Source organism: Neopsephotus bourkii, unplaced genomic scaffold (assembly GCF_033783945.1).
Source record: "Neopsephotus bourkii isolate Nb327-2 ecotype Australia unplaced genomic scaffold, CSIRO-AGI_Nbou_v1 NB_234, whole genome shotgun sequence".
Lineage (NCBI taxonomy): Eukaryota > Metazoa > Chordata > Aves > Psittaciformes > Psittacidae > Neopsephotus > Neopsephotus bourkii.
This window is the reverse complement of record NW_026900744.1, coordinates 17,293,430-17,314,143: the sequence shown is the minus strand read 5'-3', so window position 1 is coordinate 17,314,143 and position 20,714 is coordinate 17,293,430. Positions and strand designations below refer to the sequence as shown.

General features: G+C 39.7%; 1 protein-coding gene across 13 annotated transcripts in view; it reads left to right on the top strand.

The window, feature by feature from the left end:
* Positions 1 to 20,714, top strand: part of RASAL2 (RAS protein activator like 2) — a 183,485-nt gene that overhangs the window by 106,475 nt on the left and 56,296 nt on the right. The window contains exon 1 of one of the 13 annotated variants that reach the window (XM_061345628.1): positions 2,935 to 3,058. The exons of 8 other annotated variants lie outside the window; for them this stretch is intronic. Coding sequence is in view for 4 of the 5 variants with exons in the window: in XM_061345623.1 (XP_061201607.1) it covers positions 16,415 to 16,520 (106 nt within the window). In the remaining variant the exon portion in view is untranslated. Of the gene's footprint in view, positions 1 to 2,934; positions 3,059 to 4,021; positions 4,333 to 5,900; positions 6,056 to 7,374; positions 7,499 to 16,372; positions 16,521 to 20,714 lie in introns of those variants that run through there. 4 more of the 13 variants (XM_061345627.1, XM_061345624.1, XM_061345625.1 and 1 more) reach the window with 4 other exon arrangements.

Below are 20,714 nucleotides of genomic sequence, written 5' to 3'. Positions count from 1 at the left end.
TTGAGTAGCAACCTTTATTTTCTTATTTCAGTGAGTTGGATATAGTTTAGAAACTCCAGTCATCTCACTTGTTCCTCTCCAGTGGTCTTTTCCCACTGTCATGTGGCATGTATGGGTGAAAACAGGTAGCAGGCAAGTCTAGAGCAGTGCCTACCAACCTTGCTGACCCAAAGACTGATGCTGTTGTGCAAATAATGAGTGATTTGCTTCTGCAGTCAGTTTTATTATTCTTTGGCTGCAGATGGTGTTGAGGATTGCTGGTCTGAAGGCTGGGAAACTTGATTCTATGACATGAAGTTGATTCTATGACATTAATTTTGATTCTATGACATGAAGTTTTACTTTGCTGGCTGGACTGTTGATGTTTAAGTTAGTCACACTTCTCCATTTGTGACCAAGGGCATTTTTAATCAGACCAGTGGATTCTTTATGAGCACACTTCATCAGAATACGACATGCCTTTCTTCTTTTTTTTAAATACACTGTATGCTAACTTTGTATCTATGAATGGAGCCTCCAGAAGCTGGTTGCTTTTGATTGTCACTGAATTGGTGCTCTGGTCTTGTTTTGACAGTGAGGGTAACATGTTGGAAGGAAGTATTTAAGGAATGGGTTTTGTTGGGTTTCAGAGAGACGGAATTTTAGAAGTTGTTTTATTCCTGCCCTGGTAAAGCATATGGTGGTGGGTTGACTTCGGCCAGCTGCTGGCTGCCCATCCAGCTGCACTCACCGTCCACAATAGGATGGAGAGAAAATAAGAAGGATAAACTCATGGGGGAGAGAACAACAGGTAAACCACTGGCTAATCACTGTCACGGGCAAGCCAGGCTTCACCTAGGGAAAATGAATTTGATTTATTGCAAATTAAAACAAGTTTGGAAGAATAGAGCTTAAAACACCACTGTCCCCCACCCATTTTGCCAACTTCATACCTCCATCCCTTCAACTGCCTCGTGCTCTGGTCTGTTGGAACCGCTGGAAGTGTCACAGGGCAGCCCAGCCCCTGTTCGCAGTGAGCCTCCAGCTGCCAGCACCTGGCCACCAGCACCAATGATGTTTCTTAGTTTTCAGATTAATTTCCAAGTCCTTTGCATCAGGTTAAGTAGTGGAAACTTAGCTGAATACAGACAACTGGTGTTCTGGATACATAGATCTGGAATATGCTGGATATATGATCAGAAAGTTCATTAAAAATGTTTTTATATTACTTTCTTTCCCTGTGCAATTCAGCATTTTAAAAATCTTCTGTGAGCTGGGTGTTCCTGGACATATTTCTTACTTTAAGTAGTTCAGATGGATCATAGGAATATAGACCTTAAGTCAACATTTTGGCTTTCATTGTAGATGATTTATATTCAAATAAATAGATTTACTTTTTAAAAAAAAAGGTCCAACTCAGTTTGGAGGGGCTTTTTAGCAGGGATGTTGGGTTTGGGGTTTGGGTTTGGGTTTGGGTTTGTTTTTAATCTGTTCTACTCAAGTGCTTCTGCTCTGCTAATAGGTTTTTTCAGCATCTGCCTTTGGAGGCCAAAGCTGTAGATGCCTGGTCTGAACAGCAGCAGTGGAGCTGGCCAGAAACTAGTTAAATCATTGCATTGAGATTTTTCTTCAGATACTGGGAGGCAACCTTGTGTTCTTCCAATTTAACAGGCCTTTTTTAAGGAGAAGAAGATTTTTAGTAGATTAGTTAGTAGATTTTTTTAGTAGATTTGTTATTTGAAGGATAGTCACGTGGTAATATCAGGGTTTTTTTATAATCTTTGTTCAGTATCAAAGTCTTTTGGAAACAACTTTTATTCCTAGGCTTTGTGAATTGCATTTCAGATTCCTGAAACTGGAGGATTTCCTGAAGGATATCCTGACGGATTTCTAGAATCCTTCAAAGTACTTATATGGTTTGCCTTTTTCTTACCTCCCTTCTCACTTACATATTTTTAATATCATCCTACTGTCTCTTCCTAAGTCTTTGGCAGGTGTATTTGCTTGGAACACCTCCTTCAGCATTTCAGAAAGCTTTTTCTGAGGTCGGTACAGCAAGTTTTAGGGTTGACAAAAATAGATACCAGGACTGAACTTTCCCACATCACTAAAAATGGCTTCTTTGGAAGAGATAGGCAGACTATGGCCTTATTTCAGAGCTTCTGTTTGAACCTGATTTAAAGCCAGGATTCGTAAATGATGTGAAATAACAAAGTAAAACATGGAAACAAAAAAACCAGAAATGTAATCAGACAAACTTGAAGGGGAAAATAAAAAATAAAAAAATTAGGAAAAAAAAAAAAAAGCTGGGATTTGCCCATAAAAGCATTAAAACTATTTGAGGAGATCTATAGACCTTTAATGTCCCAGTCCTTAATTTTTCCATCTTTTCTGTCATGCCCTGTGGTATACATGAGTTGTCTGATGTTGCTCCACCCTCCAGGGAGATGCTTTTCTGTGGTGCTGCAAATGTAGTTGATACAGTGCTCTGGAATGAAGTGTTCTATATAATTACCATAGTATTTGAGTTTTTTTGTGGAGCGGGGGCAGTGAGAGAGACGAGATTGCAATCGCTTATAAGTTGTTGCAGCTTTTCCACAGAATCTGGCTCAACTGAGATCATGAGACTGCTTCACCCTTACTCTTTCCAGTAATTAGACATTTCTAAGGAGCAGGTCAAACCAATTTGTCTTCTAGAGGGACTGTTTATTTTGCTCTACTGCTGTTAATGCCAGGATTTTTTGGGGGGTGTCTGTTTTCTGAGCTGCTGTTCTGTTCCAGTGCTAATCTTGGTGCAAGATTCCTCGGCGTAGTTTAGTGATTTACTTTAGAGGGCGAGGGAGCAATTATAATTTTCTGTTATTTATCTTGCAGTCAGTATTGTTTAAGCATGCATTCAAGTTTCTTTCCCAAGGGCTAGGCTGTGCTTTCATACAGACTTCTCACGTGAGCCTTGGCAGGGGGTAGGATGACCAAAGCTACTGTTTCTTCCAGGGGAAACACTGTGAGGGTGTGGGAGGTTGTTGCTTAAGAGAATGTAGAGAAGCTCATCTGAAATAATCCAACAAGCAAAAAGGAGGTGGGTAGCATTACTGGAAAAAAAGGGCTGAATTAGAGGGAATATTGTGTTGCAAACAAGTGGCAGAATGGGTAAAATGTGGGTATGTTCCCCCACCACTACCAAGAACTGCAGAACGTAGGAGACAACAGGCAGCCTCTTAGCTCTTCATGAGCAATTTTAGCACATTTAGCAACAGGCTGAACAGCTTTGCATTCCTCTTGTGTGTGTGCTTGTCTGCTCTGGTCCTCGACTGGCAGGTGGGATCTGCTGGGAATCAAACCGTGGACTCTTAAACTGATCCAACTTGACACGCTATTCTCAGCAGGGGCATTATAATGTATAAGAGACGTCACGATGGCAGCCAGTAACCAAACTGTAGATGTTTGCTTCTGTGCCTTAAAGAGTAGCTTTTGTCTTTTTATTTTACAGCAGTACTATACCTGGAAGCTCAGCTCTCAGCACTTCTAAAATAAAAACAGAACAGAGCTCAGGAGAAGGCTTCTGGTATCACACTTTGCCAGTTCACTTTCAAAGCCACAGATCTTAGACTGAATTATTTTTTTTTTAAAGAGCCATGCAGGAAACAAAAAGGGGGAAAAAGTTCATTGTTTCTTTAAGAGACTCCGGGGCTTTTTTGGTACTGCATATTTCCTAAGCTTGTAGAAACATTTGAAGTGGGGAAATATCTTCAAATAAGTGCAGTTTTGTCAAATGCGTTCAGACATAGTTTCTTGTTCAGCTGACAAAGCCATGTTTTCATCTTGATTGGCTTCTTGTAGTCTGGACAGCGTATGCAGTGATATGAGGCTCTTAAGTTTCCCTGTAGCTGATTTTAGACTTGGAGTCAGCTGCTTGAAATCCCTGAATTTTCTCAGCATGGGATGTGTTGTTGCTTAACAGGAGTCTCCTCCTGCCCACACCCCCTTCCACCCCACCCTGAGTGCTTGCGCTGTCTCTCAGCTCCCCCACCCTCCCTTGGGACAGAGAAATAAAGTGTCTACCCATCCTGGGTAGATTATGTCGCTGTTTGCAGAGAGGACGGCGTCCATCCCATACACTGGGAGGGAAGGCGAGCGACTGAAGGGCAGCTATTGTTCAACTTGAGCCAAGGAGCTGAATAGAGAGGCTTGCGCTTGATGGGCTTCGTCTCTGGCTCTTCTGCATTCCAAACCGTCTGAGGCAGAGAAAACAGCACGGGAGAGAAGTATGCAGAAGCTACGCTGACTTTCTGGTTGGCATGGTGGCAAGACCATGGTAGAGGTATTAGGATTACCGCAGAATGCAGTTCGCAGGTGAGAGAGATCCCTCCTGACACGGTCCATGCAAACAGGGGACTGTATTGTTGCAGTATTTCCAGTGAGGTGGGATTGGATAGGAAGCACATAGGTATTTTGCTGGGTATTTGAAGTGGCTACATTTAAAGCAGTTAGAAACTTTAAAGTTGTTTTTTTTCTGTGTTGCCTGTATATATCAACTCTTTTCTTCATTATTTCAGTTTTATACATGGGTTTTTAAAGAGTTATTTGCATTTAATATGTTAAATGGAAAAGGGGATTATTGATACTTTTCTGATCACTACTATAGAAATTACATGTTAGTTTTCAAACACCATGTATATGCAAAGCTAAGAAACAATTTTTTGTAAGGGATTTCAAAATTAAAAATCTAGTTTATTGCTGCTTAAGTCATTAGGTTTACTTTTCTCCCCATGCCTGAAAGCCTTTACTTACCTATCATAACTCAGTACATTTTTATATGACATTGGATTTCTGCATAAGGCAGAAATTCATCATCATTCTTCAAAGGCACACTGTGAGAATATTTTTCAGTGTTTACTTGTGGCTGGCATTGCATGATGTTTTCAGCATATAATATTGACAGCCTTGCTTCCTGTCCTCCAGCAAGTGACAGTAAATCAAAGCAGTTCAGGGAAGCCTACAGGTTGCTTATAAAACCAAGAGGATTTGTTTTCTTTTCAATATAAAGGGCATTGCCTTAGTAATGCTGCTTGCTTTTCTAGCAGCTTTTGTCTTAAAATGTATTGTTGAGTGATAGCAAGCTGGAAAACATTTAAATTTCATGCCTTTTGGTATAGTTAAACGTTTTTCAGTAGCTACAAAAGCTATGAATGTTGTCCGTGGAAACAGAGAATGGAATCTCCTGAGCTGAATTTTTTCTACCTTGGAAACATCCTTTAATAGGTACTGATTATGAAGTCCTTCTTAGTAATTTTCTTCCTCATCTGTAGACCACAGAGAATACTAATTTGCTAACTTGGAGAGACTGTTTTTGTTAGCCTGAACCAATGAGATTGTTCTGCAGCTGCTTTTGAAATACATGATCAGAAAATGAAAACCTTCTGCCTTAGCTGGTTTTGAACAAACATGTTTCTTTCAAAAACAAGCAAACTTTTGGCAAACTAATCAGAAAAGCTCAGAACAACAGAATCCCGGTCCTTTCCAAGTTTCATTTAGGTGATTTTGTAGTGGTTACCAGGAGGTACCCTTTAGAATTTCCTGCTCTTTTGGGGGCTTTTTCATACGATTAACATGTTAATAGGGTAGTGAATTAAAAGTACGTACTAGGGAGTTCTGGAAGGCAGATGTGAGGAGCAGCTTACAATCCTGCAAATTCTTCATGTTGTGCCTAGTTTTATCTGCTACTCTGTGGGTGCTCTCACTCTTTCTCTCCCTAAAATCTGTGGGGAGGGGAAAATGATGTAATTGTGACGAATACTTGAGGTGACTTCTGTCAGAAAGATCTGTCATGGCTCTTTAAAGCTCATGGGAACAAATCAGCTTCATTTGTATATATAAGCAGGAGGGAAGGGCATGCTGGTATACTGAGGCTTGACCTGCTCCTTACCATTTTCTGATATCTGGGAGTAAGTATTGCGCCAGCTATGTAATACTGGAAGTTAGAGAATTCTGTGATGCAGCAAAATACAGGATATGGATGGTATTTGTAAATGGCTCGCTGGCATCAAGAGACAGATTCATTTTCCAGCCTGGAAAGGTACGTACCTTTTCAAAGCTTTAATTCTCCACAAAGGGAATACTTCATTTTATCTAGATTTCTTGGTTAACTGGTGTCAGACAGCACAAGTGTTTTCTAGGAGAGCTAATAATGGTGGGATTTGAAACTGGGCCAATGGCAGAAGGGAGACCTAATGATTCCCTTCCATTTAATTTTCTACATATATGGATGACTGCCTCTAGTAAGGGAGAAGGAAATTTGCACAAGAGGTCAGCAAGCAAATGATGCAACTACAGTCAATGCTTACCATTTCAATAATATTATCTCCACGTGTTAAATAGTCAATAGACTTCAACTATAAATGCCATGGATTTAATGGAAAATGGCACAAAAATTGGCATGGTAAATGTAACTGCAGAAATTGTTGTGGAGTTGTGTAATAGCTGGTTATCTGAGCAGATGATGGCAGCTACGACTAACTGTACTGAGTCTGTATAGTTTCCTTCCATAGCTTGACCAGTGCTGCTCCTTAGGCAGTGGATCTGCTGTGCTGACACACAACATTGTACTTTTCTTCTGCTGCACCTGCAGCATGCTCACCAGAGACTTTAGGAGGGCAGTGGAGTGATACAGATGCCTGACAGAGAAGTGCTGAAGCATTTGCTTAGAGTAGGCATCTGGGCAACCTACAGAAGTGGCACCAACCACAGGCATTCAGAACTGCAAGTGTGGCTTAGAAAATAGGAGATGATTAATTTATATTTTTTTTTAAAGCTCGTTTTCCTAGTTGTTTTGATCTTTTTTGGAGCAGGCTTCAGGCAGATTTTCAGGCTCAGTTGTACTCAATCTATGAAGGCTGGGTCCTTTTTCTGGAATAAAGGCTGTAATTGTCTCCACATTTGTTTGATTCCAGGGGTAATGGTTACAGGAAAAAAAATAAAAGCCAAATGTACAAAATACAGCATAATTCTAATGACATCTTTCACATCATTTATGCTTTTAAAGCCCAGTCCTGGTATGTCTTAGAGTAAATCTAAAATGTCAACTATATTCTCCAGGGGAGCTCTCTCCAGAGTGTCCAAGAAAAATCTTTAAGATAGCACATCAGTCAGAAATTAAGCCCATGTCCACAAGATGGAGGACTTGGTATGTCCTTGTAAAATTCCTTACACTGTGCAGTCTCTTACCTTGCAGTGTTTCCTTGCTTCACCACTAAATTTGGTTCCTAATTTGAAAACAGATTAAAAAAAACCCTCCATGCCTTTCTGGTACTGATCTCTAGTGTTTGGAAAGGCCTAGAGCTTTGGCAGTTGCTTATTTGATGCTTACATAGAGATTAACATAGTATTCCTATAAACACAGGTGGAACAGAGTAGCAAGAGGGAGTGAGACAACATGATTCATAGGCAGGGGTAGGAAATCATATTGCTGGTCATAACCACTCATTCTTCAGAATGCTCCTGCTTTTCTGCTGCATACCTGGTAAGTGCAAGCTGCATGCTTTCAAGCTACTAGACACTAGAAGTTTTTTGTTGGTGGCTTTCTGCCTCGTTATCTGGTTGTTAGAAGCAGAGGTTATTGTGAATCAGTCAGGTTTGGTTTGGGGTTTTTTTTCCCTCCTTTGGTCTGTGCCAGTCAAGGAGAGTTCACCTCCTACCTTGATGATGTCTGCAAAGCTGCGGTTTCTTGACATATAATAAAGGGAGCAAGCAGTGACCTCAGGGTGGAGTAGAGCTCCCTATTGGCACAGCACCCTCAACCCTGCTCTGCAAGAATCGCAGGTATTCAGCTTGTGCTGAGAGCAAGCAAGTTGAACTTGTTGTGGGAGTGCTGCATACAGCTATTACCGTGTACTAAACCTTGTAGGAAGAGGGTAAATAATGCTGAAGTTCATGGAATGGTGTGGCAGTTCTGTGCTGTCTGACCAGAAGTGTAGCTGTATGGACAGGAGAGTATCATATATTGATCACATTTAATTGCTTCCCAAAATACTTTGAAGCTATTTGTGTGTGCCATAGGCATTCTGATGACACCAGAATGCTGGAGACTGAATGATGTTTAGTTTTCTCTCATGTGAAACTGTTCTTCTTAAAATTGTAGCTCTCTATCAACTATGTGATCATGTCTGGTCACAGAAGGCAAAAAGACCCCAAACCCACCATCCAAACCCCAGCCCTCTCTAAGTTGTTCTTTTGTTTGTTTGCTTGTTGGATGGCATCCAAATAACATTTTAAATAAGAAAAGTAATTTCTGGCTGTTTCCATTCTCTGGTTGAAAGTATATGCCCAAGGAAAAACAGCAGGTCAGAAAGTAATGGTAGTGACCAACAGGAATGATGGTATTCCAGCAAAACTGTCTTAATCAATTATTCTCACTTGATTATTTTTTTTTTCTGAATTTGGGCAAAAATCAGCACTTGTGAGGACATGAGTTCTGCAAACTATGTGTCTGCAGGGTGAGCAAGATAAATTGTTTTCTATGCCTGACTGCTGCATTCATGGGTAAGTGCTTTGCTGTGCCAGTATCAACCTGGGGGCAGCTTAGTGCGAGGTGTCCCCTTTTCTTAAAACTTGCCAACTTGTTTTTTTCTTTCTGGCAATTCATAGCAATATCGAGGTGCAAACGACCTAGCAGTTGAGTCCTGGAGGACAGTAATGACAGGTCAGATTGCCAACCCTTTGTACTGTACCTGTCCCTATCCAGTTACATTACAAGCACTGGGAAGACTTATTTGAAAGATACTTCTTCCATGGTGTTCCAATGCAGTTGCTGATAAATCCATCATACATTAACTGCTTCTCCTTGTATGTGTTTCTAATAGAGCTCCTTTGTAATGATTTAGAACAGATAAAATGTGAAGGATCTTTAGGATTATCTGGAAAATAACAGTGGTACTGTACCTGAGCTGCTTAAGCAAGCCTGATGCCTTTAGAGACAGGGCAGGAAGAAGCAGGTGCTTGCCAGCAGCATGGTTTCTGGGCAGTTACTTTTTTTGCTTCTTAGTACCTGGAGGACTTGGAAGCACAACCAGCAAGGCTTCCTTGCTTGGAAAGGTTAATTTTTCTTGGATGGCTACTAGGAGATGCAGGTGTGAGGGACAGAAGGAGGAAGCTGTGCTTTTTGCTCTCCCCTCCCCTTCCCCCACCTTCTTTTTTTTTTTTCTGGTCAGCAAATATTTGTATTTGGTTTTTGCTGTTTTTCAGTAGCTCTACAATAATTGTATTTGTGTGTGTGTGTGTGTGTTAACTTTTGTCTTGGTAATGCTTAAGCTATGCATATATTTGAAGCGTGCATTTCTTGGAAATTTGTGTTCAGAAAACAGTGTGATGCTGATATCACTTGAGACACTGGTGATTTCAGGCTGCACAGTATCCAAGTCCAAAAAATCACTCCCTACTCGTCTTTTATACTGCTTTAAAAGATGGAAGAGCTCTTGGACTTCTGGGCTGGATCTTTAGATTTGTGAAGCAGGTGATACAACTGGGCTTGGTGGGCAGGAATCAGACCCTGAATGTTGATCTTTTTCATGTTTTCTATCCATTCTTGAAGTTTTGGCACCTGTCAGGGCTTCTTATTTTTTCTTTCAGTCTTAGCGTTAAAGTAACACTAACATTTCTAGCAAAGATGCTAGCTGAGAAATCCTTTTTAAAACTGAAGTACTTGAGACTCAATTCATTTCAAGCTGCCACTTCAATTTTTGTCCTTGGCAAATCTGGGAAAGTGTGGGGCTTGTTTAGTTTTTACAGGTCTTGTGTTTTCAGGACATTTCCAGTCTGCTGTTTGTTTTGTGCACCCAATGTTTTTGGTCAGAGTGAAAGAATATAGAAGCTATTCTTCATGAACACATTCTTGGGAAAAAAGTCATCATGTGAATACTAGCATCAGAAATTAAGTAGGCTTTACATACTGCTCGTGAAATATATAGCTGGATGTATTCATACTTTAATACAAGATGTCTGTTTACATGAGGCATATGCTTCACAGTTTGGAAAGGCACTCCAGAGTGGATGACTCTGTAAATAACATCTTGGCCGTAATTTGGAATTAAATTAGCTTAATGTTTTTAGAGTAGTCATTAATAGATACTTACAAACTACCATACTGCTAGAAGCATAACTGAGACAAATCCCTTGGCTATGCTGAGTTTACCTCAAGTTGGTTTGAGTACAAAAAATGTAATTAGGTTGGTGTGGAAGTGGGGAAAAAACCCAGGGTTGCTTCATCAGTGAAGTTCTTAAAATCCAGCAGTTCTCCCCAGCAGAAATACTTATGTCAGAGTTCTTGGTACTTCTGGTTAGGTCACTGTTTTATAATGTAGGCAAAGTGTTTTTCCATGGGAAAGTGGACAACAACAACAGGATGGTTTGACCTATAGTAGTAAAACTTTCCTATTCCTAGTTCTTCTGATTTTTGGAACTGGCTTACTTAGGCTTAACATGTCCAAGAACCAAAAATGACAGTAATTTGCCAGGTTTTCAATTGCATTAATCCTCTTAAAGATCTCTTAAGACTGCATCTTTCTTGCATATGAGGATCATGATGGTTCCTTCTTCTGTATTTACCTCCTTGGCCTCCAAATAGAGTCAAATTTCTTTCCTTGCACAATGCTGGACATTCTCTGTGGTGTGGGTGCAGGTACATGTCTCACTCTGTTGATCTTCAACTAATGATTTGACTCTCCTCAGGCATCTCTTTAATAATACATCCTGGAGGAAAAAGGTACAGGTGTCTTAAACTCAACAAAACTCACTTTTCTGAGCAGTCAGCAGCATAAAGGATTCACCTCCCCCATACAACATTACAATCTCACATCAGTTTTGCCAGGAAAACACAATACTGAGATCTAGAGAGGGAACTGGGGCAGATGTTCTTCTAAAAAAAGGCTACCTTGTTTATGTTGTGTTAGAATGATGAGGAAAATATTATGGAAAAGAAAATGAATACATTTGATTAAAGTAGTTTAAAATTCATCTCCTTAGCAAGTATCTTCATAAGCTTCAACAGCTTTTTTTCCTTTAACCTGAAAAGCATGTCTATAATTCTAAAATATTGTGTATACTCAAAATAGTTCAGATGCACCAAGGAAACTCAGTGTAATGGGAGGTCTCATAAGACACAGCTTGCTCTTATTGAAAAGATTTTGAAGCATTGATTAGATTCATATAGGCAGTTAAATGTACCCTTATACTGCAATGGAAGTAGAAGCCAACTTCTGTGCTGCTAAGTGTCATTCTTTGTGTCCAAGTAAACTGATAGAATTTTCTCTGAGAGGCCCATGACTAGTCTTATTTATTTAGCTATTTTTGAAGTGTGTGTGGTAGGGGTTTGCTGCTTGTTTTCCATAAAGGTGAAGTACAATTAGTCAGCCAGGAGGCCAGATGATTTTGCTAGGGAGGCTTAGTGGGCATAGAAGAGCTTTATAAAGGCCAGTCCCTTTGGGTTTAGTTTAAATTTTCATTTCAGTTGCTGTCCTGTTTGTCTCCAGTGCCTTGTCAAGACTAAGTGTGGAAATAGCTTCCTGACATTATTTAAAATGTCACTTGTATGACAGAGCTCTTGCCTGTATTATTATATACTAGAGAACTTCAAGGTTTGTTTTTCTCACCTTCATTTTGAGCCTTTCTGTCCCTGTTTATCTTCACAGCCTGTCAGCAGGCACAGCTTTTGCTGCCCCTTGATTCCTCACTGCTCCAGCAGTTATTATTTAGGAAATTCTTTGTGCTGCCTCCCTCCTGAGTAACGACTAGGTTAACATCTCTGATCTCAGCTGGGTTTGGAAGGCTAGTGCTGTTCACTTTTGAAAGTAAAGGGAACTATTATCCTGGTAAAAGACAATATTGCATCAGTGCTGTGGCATGTAGAGGTTATCATTTTCAGCTGGATGAGAGCTGTTGAGAGTGAGTGCTAAAGATCACTGAACGTGCTAAAATAACTTCATTAAGCAATCTGAAAGGGTAACATACTAGACGATAATGTGTATGTGTAGGCTGGTACTTCATCAGCGTGGTTTCACTTTGCACAACAGAATGGACAGGCTTAGAGAGAGACCTGAGTGTCCATCAGTATTTATTTATTTATTTTTCTGATAAAAAGGGCTTTCTGTGTACTTTGCTGTGCTTCAGCAGGACTATCTACATCTTCTTGTGTCTGATGTAAATCTGCTATTGACTTACATTGCAACAGAATGATTCTGTTGTGCTGCTCATAGCTTGTTTGGAGCATTGGGTCATGGTATTGCACACTGGTTTTGCTTATGTAGCTGAAACCAAAAAGTTATCCATGTCACATAATAACTGTGCATCCTTCCACTATGATTCCATAATACACAATGAGTTACTCGGCCTTGTCCACCTGGATGCTCTTGAACTAGATTATAGTGTGGTTAGAAGGTTGTTATATATCCTGCTTCTCAAAGCAAAAGTACTTGCATTATAGATAGGGATTGAAAATTATTTAATGCAGGAAACAGCCTTTTGCATGTAGAACTAACATTTTTAGATACCTGGGAAACATTTTAAAGCTAGCTTACTTGTTCTATGTTGTGGCATTGGATAGATTGGACAGTTATTACTGCTTTGCATTTTTTCTGGGGCAAAATTACTCAGATAATTTTTCATATTTCCTAATGGACAGGTATAGATGATGGTAGTTTTGTCTGGTATGTATGACATTGATCTGGAGTTGGAGAAGCGGAGGTTTATCATTTCTTGTGATTAACTAGTGCTGCAACCTGATCAAGCTATTCTAAATGTTTCTGCCTGCTTGCTTCTTGTGAAGAAGTTTGCCCTCTCCCTACTCACTGTTTTATGCCCCTGTTTCGAAGGGAGCATTTAATTTTTCCAGTGCTCAAATATCTTGTCTTTATTCACTCCTAAATTAACTGTAGAAGATTTTAATAAGAATAACTTGGGTATATAATATCTAATGTGTATTGCTGTGAAGACAGCATCTACTGACTATAGCAATATCCATCAATCAGTCTGTGAGTCTGTCCCTAATGCAAGATGCATTTTTCCTTTTCTTGTAAGTGCCTCATGCAGAGAACATTAATACATTATGATTTATAATACTACTGCAATTTTGTGCTTACAAAGCATCCACTTCAGAAGGCATCTGTGCTTTATTATTTGCATATATTATGAATTATCATTTACTAAAATTGTTGTAGAAAAATCTGAGCACTCATGCTTCTGTGTAGTTTCACTTATCAAGAATGCTAATTTTTAAATCCACAGGATAGCAAAGCTGCCGAGCTTCACAGGTTTCAAAATCAGAACTGTAGGAGGGTGACGTTTCTGACAACTGCAGAAAAGAGCAGAAGCTCATGTGCTGATAATGCAAAGAATTACTAGTTGGGGATGTATACAAGTTTTAAATTACTCGTTTATGTAAGAGGTTCCAAAACATAATGGCTTGGTTTAATTTTCAGACTTGTGGACTGCTCTGCTTTTGGAACTCAGGGATGAGGAACACGAACCCAAACACTTCGAAGGCATTTTCTCATGTCTTCACCTGATACTCTGTATGGCTACTGCTGCTAATTTTGGAATACAGCAGTCTCTTAAGACTGAGATTAGCTGCTTCTTACTCCTGGTTTTTTGTTTTGCTTTGTTGTGTTTTTTTTTGATTGGTTGTGGGGGTTTTTTGTTTATTTGGGTTGGTTTGGGGGGGGGGGGTTGGGCTGTTTTGTTTGTTTTGGATTTGGTCTTCTTTGGGGTTGTTTTTTTTTAATTACTACTTTGCTGATCTCTCCCACTTTTCTATATGTTCACATTTTGCATGCTTCCACTCTGGTTGACAGAGCAATTTGTATCTGTATTTGCATTGGTTCAACATTCCGCTTTAGGTAGGTCTCACAGCACAAAAATAAGTCATGTTTTGAATATTCCTCTCGTGCTCATTTGCAGCTTATCTCAAAAACTGGCCGTCCTGGAAAACTTGGACAAGACCTTTTGAAAGTTTTTTGTAAGCTCTAGAGCACAAGACCTGCTTTAAAATGGGGAAATACACATTTAAGAAGTTATTCATGGTGTTTCTTCTGCTGGTGGCAGACTTTGGTGGGAGACCAGCACCACATCTCTGCTGCAGTTGTGCAGCAAGTTTAGTCTCTGGCTCTCTTGCACAGCACAAGGTTAAAAAAATAAAGTCTAATGCTACAGAGGAATTTCAAGATACTTTTGAAGTGATTGTTTGAAACTTGGTATTCAAAGGTTGTAAACAGGGGAGACCTTTCTGATACCAGAGCTTGATAATAGAGACTATCAAAGCATGCAAATGTCAATGAGTGCCCAGTGGCTCTAAGATTCATTCTTGGAACTAAGGAGCAAATCACTAAGCACAAGTGGAGTTAACCATTGGAACAGCTTAACAAGGGAACAAATGGGCTCTTCATGTTTGTTTATAATTGGATGTCCTTTTTTTCTGGAAGACTTGTTCAACGAGTAATAATGCAATGAATGGAGGAGTATCATTGGGTGATGTTCTAAAGGTGTTCTAAGTCATAGAATCATAGAATAGTTAGGGTTGGAAAGGACCTTAAGATCATCAAGTTCCAACCAGTCAGGTTAGATGATTGTAATAATTATTTCTATTTTTAATATGATGGATTGGGTGTTTGTAAATGTCAATGGTTGTTCTACATCTGGATTTCTAATGGGGGTGTGTTGCAAAAGCTCATTTTGTCAACAAATCCAGTATTTTTCACATACATCCAACGTCTTTCTGTCACTGGATTTTATATCATGTAGGAAATGTTTCTGGGTTGTTTTTGTTTAGGGATTTTTTTGTCCCTCTGTTCATACTGGGGGAAGAGGCATGTGCTTATTCAGTGTGAACAGGACTGCTCTGCTAAGTCTTCCATGCTGCCATGGTACGTCCCTCCTGAACTGTCTGTCCTGTGTTCCCTCATTAATTGTGAATACTGTGTAGCATCTGCCCTGCTTGGCAGGTGTTTTATGAAAATATCTGTCCTGCACAAACAATACTTGCTACAGTTTGTCTTAGTAATTGGAATTTTCTTCCCTGCTGGGACCTGATAGCCTCTTTTTTTTCTTCATTTGTGGGTTGCTATCTAATTCTTTGCTTTGCTGATCTAACAATTTTACTGTTGCTCTTTTGGCTTGGGGTTTAGTCAGTGGTCAGCGAGTGTCCTTGTTTGTAATAGGAATTGGCAACAGTATAAATTATTTAAAATAAAGACAGGTTCAGAAAATGGTGAACAAAAGGTGGCTGTCTCTTTAAAGAGCGTAGTTTGATCAGAGCATCAGCTCCATCCCCTGAGGACAAAGGCAATTTTGATTTGTGGGGCCCAGGAGTTCCTCACTTACCAGGATTCGTCTCTGTTTGTGCATGTGTAAACCTGTAAAATGCTCTTTTGTGTAGAATAAATCATATGCTATAAATCCTGTCCAATTAAATGTGACCCTTCATAAAGTCACAATGACAAGTCTTCATTGCAAAGCTGTACAGAGCAAGCTCACTGTCTAGACAGAGCAGAATTATTCCCCATTACTTTCTTCTTTTTTTTTTAATAAATAACCGACCGTTTGTGTTGATGACTTCTTTGAACCCCTAAGAACGCTGCTCCCCCCTTGCCTCTCTCTCTTTTGCCCTGTTGCAGTCGAGGCTGAAGCCCAGCGGGGCTGTGACTGCTGCTTCGTGCTGATGAAGAGGAGCAGTTCCCCTCTCTCTAATGCTGCTGTTGGCAGAAGCAGATTCCATTATTGCCGATCAATGCTGCCGCCATGCAGGAGGAGGGGAGTGGGAGGGGTGGGAGCTTCCTATTCACAGATTGATCAACCTGCCATTGCATGAACAAATTCATTGTAAGAAAGGCTGGGGTGCTGTTATAATAGCTGGAGCAGGAAGGGGCTTGTAAACAGGGGAATGCAGGCTCTTCAGTAGTGGGAAGGTTATTTAAATTGCCTCTAAGCTTGCTGTTTTTTCTCTTAGCATAAAGCGTAATACCTGAGCCTTCAAACAAAGCCAACAATATAAGGAATAATAGGAATATATTACACTTAGCTGATGAGCTATTGTGCTGACTTATTTAAGCCTCTTCAGCACTGAGATCTATTGCTCCTTTTTATTTAAACTGATTCTATTATAACCTGTTACCTCTTTTGGATTTTAAAACCTCTTTTTCCCCTACTCCCCTTTTCTGCCTTCTTTCTGTTGCTGCTTGGACTGAAACCTGACACAAAGGAACAACAAGCACTGACCCCACTTACTGTTCCACTTACTTTGTCAGTATGGGCTCTCAGATGTAGGGTTGAGAGAACAGGGCAGGATCTCTTCTTCATGTTGTAAGTGTAGGCAACAACTGGAGTACTGGAATCCCAAGACCATCAGCTCCTCCCCACCCTTCCCACCCTGCTTCGTTCACTTATTGTATTCTGTATGGAAAAGTTTTCTGGCTGGAGAATGAGTCTTCTTTCTCCTGGTGATGCGGCCGAATGGCTGGATAGCAGCACAGAAGATGAGAAAAGCCTTCTCTCGTTTCTTGGTACGGTAGGGTACTAACTGTATTTTTAACTTTTTTCTTTTTTTTTTTACACTTTACTGGGAAGCCTTTACTACTTTCAGTGGTGTTTAATTTCTTCAGTCCTTCAGTTACCTGATGTTATTTCTTTGTAAAAGCTTTTAAGTGGTATGCAGTTGTTAATTAAACTTGGTTACAATCTCTTTGAAATAGCTGCAAACACATTGGGTAAAGGTCAAGTTATAAATGGGCATGTGCCATGCAGAAAATCCTTCCTGGATTAAGCAATGTTACTGGTGTGTTTTTCTTCTCTGTGCCATTTGATGAGTTGATTGTTGTGTTCATTCTACTTCCAGTCATTTCTGTCAGCTTGCCTACAACTTCCCAACTATGTGATGGTGGTAAAACAAATCAGAGGAGACTGATCAGTTTTTCTTCTTGAGAGAAATGTTTAGATGCATTTAGATTAAAAATTTCACCCAAGGGATGAAAGGGATTCTAGGCTACTTCTCTAGCCTAGAAATGAAGTCTAGGAAGCACAAATAATCCTGTAGTCTATATCTGGATACTTACACATCAGTTTACCAGCATTCAGTTAGTAAATTGAAACTACTCTTTTATTAGAAGTTCAGTATAAATACCTCTAAGGGGTTGAAAATATTTTAAAAAAGAATTCACACAAAGAAGCTGGTTATTGTTTCGTCTTTCCCTTTGAGCTGTTGCTATGTCAAACTGTTGGGGTTTTGTTTTGTATTTCTTTTAATCCCATATCCACAAATCATTCAGTCTCCCTCCTTAATAGTTTCTGTTGTTCTCAAGATACAGTCTGTTGCCTTTCTATTTTGATGATTTCTGGGTACTGAATTGCTCAGATAGGCTGCTTGATAATGTGTGCCCCTTCTCCTTTCATGGACTGTTTAAAACGTTTGTATAGTATATGCTGTAATGTCTTCCCTTCCCCTGCCCCCAAGATACCATAGGCACCATTATGGATCTTTGCCTGCCAGTCAAAAGGGTGACAGCCAATTCAAATATTATTTTTCCCCAATTTTGTTGTCCTCCATCCAGACGACAGGCAGGTACATGGTATGGCTGCGCTCTTTCCAGAAGATGGAGTTTACACTCTTCTCTCTTACTGAAAGAAGTTCCATTACTTAGTGGGTCCAGAAAAGTACAGAATGGTTGAGGAAAGTAAGGGACTCCCACGGAGTCTATTTCAATTTGATAATACTTCATGTGTTGTGGCCTTCTTTGGGAGCATTACACCAGATGTAAACAGGGACAAGAGTACACATGGGCTGGGTGCTGGTGCTGCTCTTCAAGGCACTGCCGTTTTCCCCCCCTTACATGTATGCTTCTATTCACATTTTGCTACAAACCAAGAGATCCTCAAAGTGTCTCCTAAATCTGACCCCAGAACTCTTTTATTTCTTTTATCTTAAAGAGATACCAGTTCCCACATAGTGTCTTACTGCTGAGGCCATACTTAAGGTTCAGTGAACTCCCTCGGATATCTACAGTGCATTGGGACTTTTTGTGTCCCTATAAGAATAATAATTATTGCTCAGGGGCAAAATCGTGCCATAGTAAGAGGTACTGAAACTTAGAGCAGCCTTCTGGCCCTGTTGAGAAGAACAGGGAAGAGATGTTGAGCTTTGATGCATACAAGAGCCAGTCACTTGTGAGAATATCCCAACAACCAGAGCAAAGGATCACGTTTTAGAGAATGCCTTGATTTACAGCCCTTTCACAGAGAGTGGAAAGATTGGTTTTGAAAGCTGTGGCTCAAGGCTGTTGTTTAATAATGAGGATAATAAATACTGATGCTATACTAATGTGTGTCTAAGTCATAAACCTCTAAACAAATTACAAGTTACCATGCATCAGCTGATCTGTGTTAATTGTCTGTGTGCAATCTCTCTGCAGCAAACACAAGGTAATTTGAATTAGCAGGGGCAGTCCAAGATCATTAGGGACTAACAAGGACATCAACATCTCCAGGTTATGTGCAGTAGCTCCCTGTGTCTGCTTTTCTGTTGACACAGTTGTCCAGGCAATTTGTGTTGCTCTGTGTAGAGTCAACCACTAAAGGAGGCTTTAGAGGCTGATGCCTCTAAAGTTTAAAAAGAGGCAGTTATTCCAAATTTTATATGGCCACGCATATGATACAGAGGATATGCTGAACATTTTATGGATGTGTGTCTGTTTTGTTTCTGACTCATGTTTGCAGAAATGGAGGGTTCATTCCTCTGCCTCAAAGTGAATGCATCAGTCTAATAACAGCTGATGTTGTACTCACTGAAGGCCACATACAGTTTCCTCAGAACATTCTGCAAAAAGAAATTGTGAAAGTCAGTACTTGAAAGCCAAAAACTGTTATCTCCTGTGATAGTCTTGCCCTTTCTTCCAGCCTTCTCTGTGTATTCATCTGCTTTGCACCTTAGGTCTTGTCTTTCAGACTGTAAAGTCCTTTAGGAATCAATGACTTGGATGCCTTTTAAGTGATTTAAACTGTCATTTAGGTTCTTTGCTATGCACCTTCTGAACTGGGCACTAATTCAAATCCCACATTTTTTTATATGCCAGCACAATGCAGAGGTCTAATACCAACCAAATTACCTCTCTTCAAATCAAAAATCTTTGATATTTACCTGGATCATCTTGCAAGAATTGTCTGATCGACCCAATCCCTAGTAAAGCAAAGTATTTTCTTTTAAAATCCCTGCTAATGGACTAGGAGAGGTTTTGATCATAATTGGTATCTAGTGGTTGTTTGATGATGGAGTTCTATAGCCAGTGAGCTGTGCAGAGTTTCCTTTTTATTTCCCCTTCCAGGCTTGGTAGCTTTTGTGCACTTCAGTATAGTGTGACTTGGTTGCATTCTCTCTGATGTATCTTCTTGTAGCTTTTTTTCCCTGTCTACTAGTCTTGATAAATATGGAAAAGCTATCACTGCAAACTTCAGTTTTCTCCTTTAAGTTATACCTTGTAGAATTTCAATAATGTATTTTAGTCAGAACATGAATTTGGACTTCAGGACTTTTACCGTAAGCTTGTTACATAGGCGTTTAATTAATTTTTTTTAACAGTCTGTGAATTGGGCCCAGGTGTGAATTCTCCCCAAGTGAGCAAAATGAGAGAGAATGCTTACTCTAAGATGCTTACTCCACTAACGTTTTTATTTATTTTTATATGAGGCTTCCTATTTCATTAGGTAATACTCAACTGAAAGATGCTGTTTCTAACAGCTGAAAGATGCATTTTCTAACGCTTGCTATCTTTCTGCTTTTTATTACCATCTCTAGTTTTGTCAGCTGGTATGTATTTTCAGCAGGGTACAATAAGACACAAGTAATTACTGACTGCACCCAATGAGATCTCTCTCTCATTAGTGCTGTCACATGAGTACTCTGAAGTAAAGCTAAAGAAACAATGACAGAAAAGTAGTCCCTTCTTAACAGAGTTGTGAATGCCACAATGTTAACAAACATATAAGCTGTGGATATATCATAAACTGCCTTGGAGTGTGTTGAACTGTTGTACTTGTTGAAATTCTTACTTATTTCGAAAGACTTTAAAAATAAATTGGATACTACTTTTTTAATGGGCTCACACAGTAGTTTATTTAGAATGAAAGGACTTGAATTAGCCCATCTGAATTTTCCCACTTTCATTCATGCATAAACCATTTTTTATAATGACATGTATATGTGTTAGGTTTTGGGGGTTTTGTTTCTGGGTTGGTTTTGTCTTTTAAATATGTGCATGTAAGAGGAGATGAAACCATCAGGGTCAAACAAGCACTTTCATCAGCAACTCGCAATGAAAATAGTCAATAAAAATGTATCACAGTAGAAAGGCAGTATCTCTGTTTTGGCTTGTTTTCCTGCTCTACAAGCTAAGAGGTTTAGTGTACTGTCTTTGTAAAGTAAGAAACAAGCTCTGTAGTTCCTGTTGTCCATGAAACAAATATTGAATCTCTGCTTGTCTCTCTAGTAAACCACTCAACTGGTGGTTACCTCTGTGAATAACATCTTCACAAACTAGCTGCCAACAGCAAACCCCTAAGTGCTCCAACTCTTCCAAGCTTAGATTCCAGCCCATTATTTCTTTAAGTATGTTTGTAAAAGAAATACTGAGTCACATAAAGTCGAGTGCTAAAGTTTTTTATTCTGTATTTATTTTGTAGTTAATCCGTAAGACTAATTGGCTTTCTGA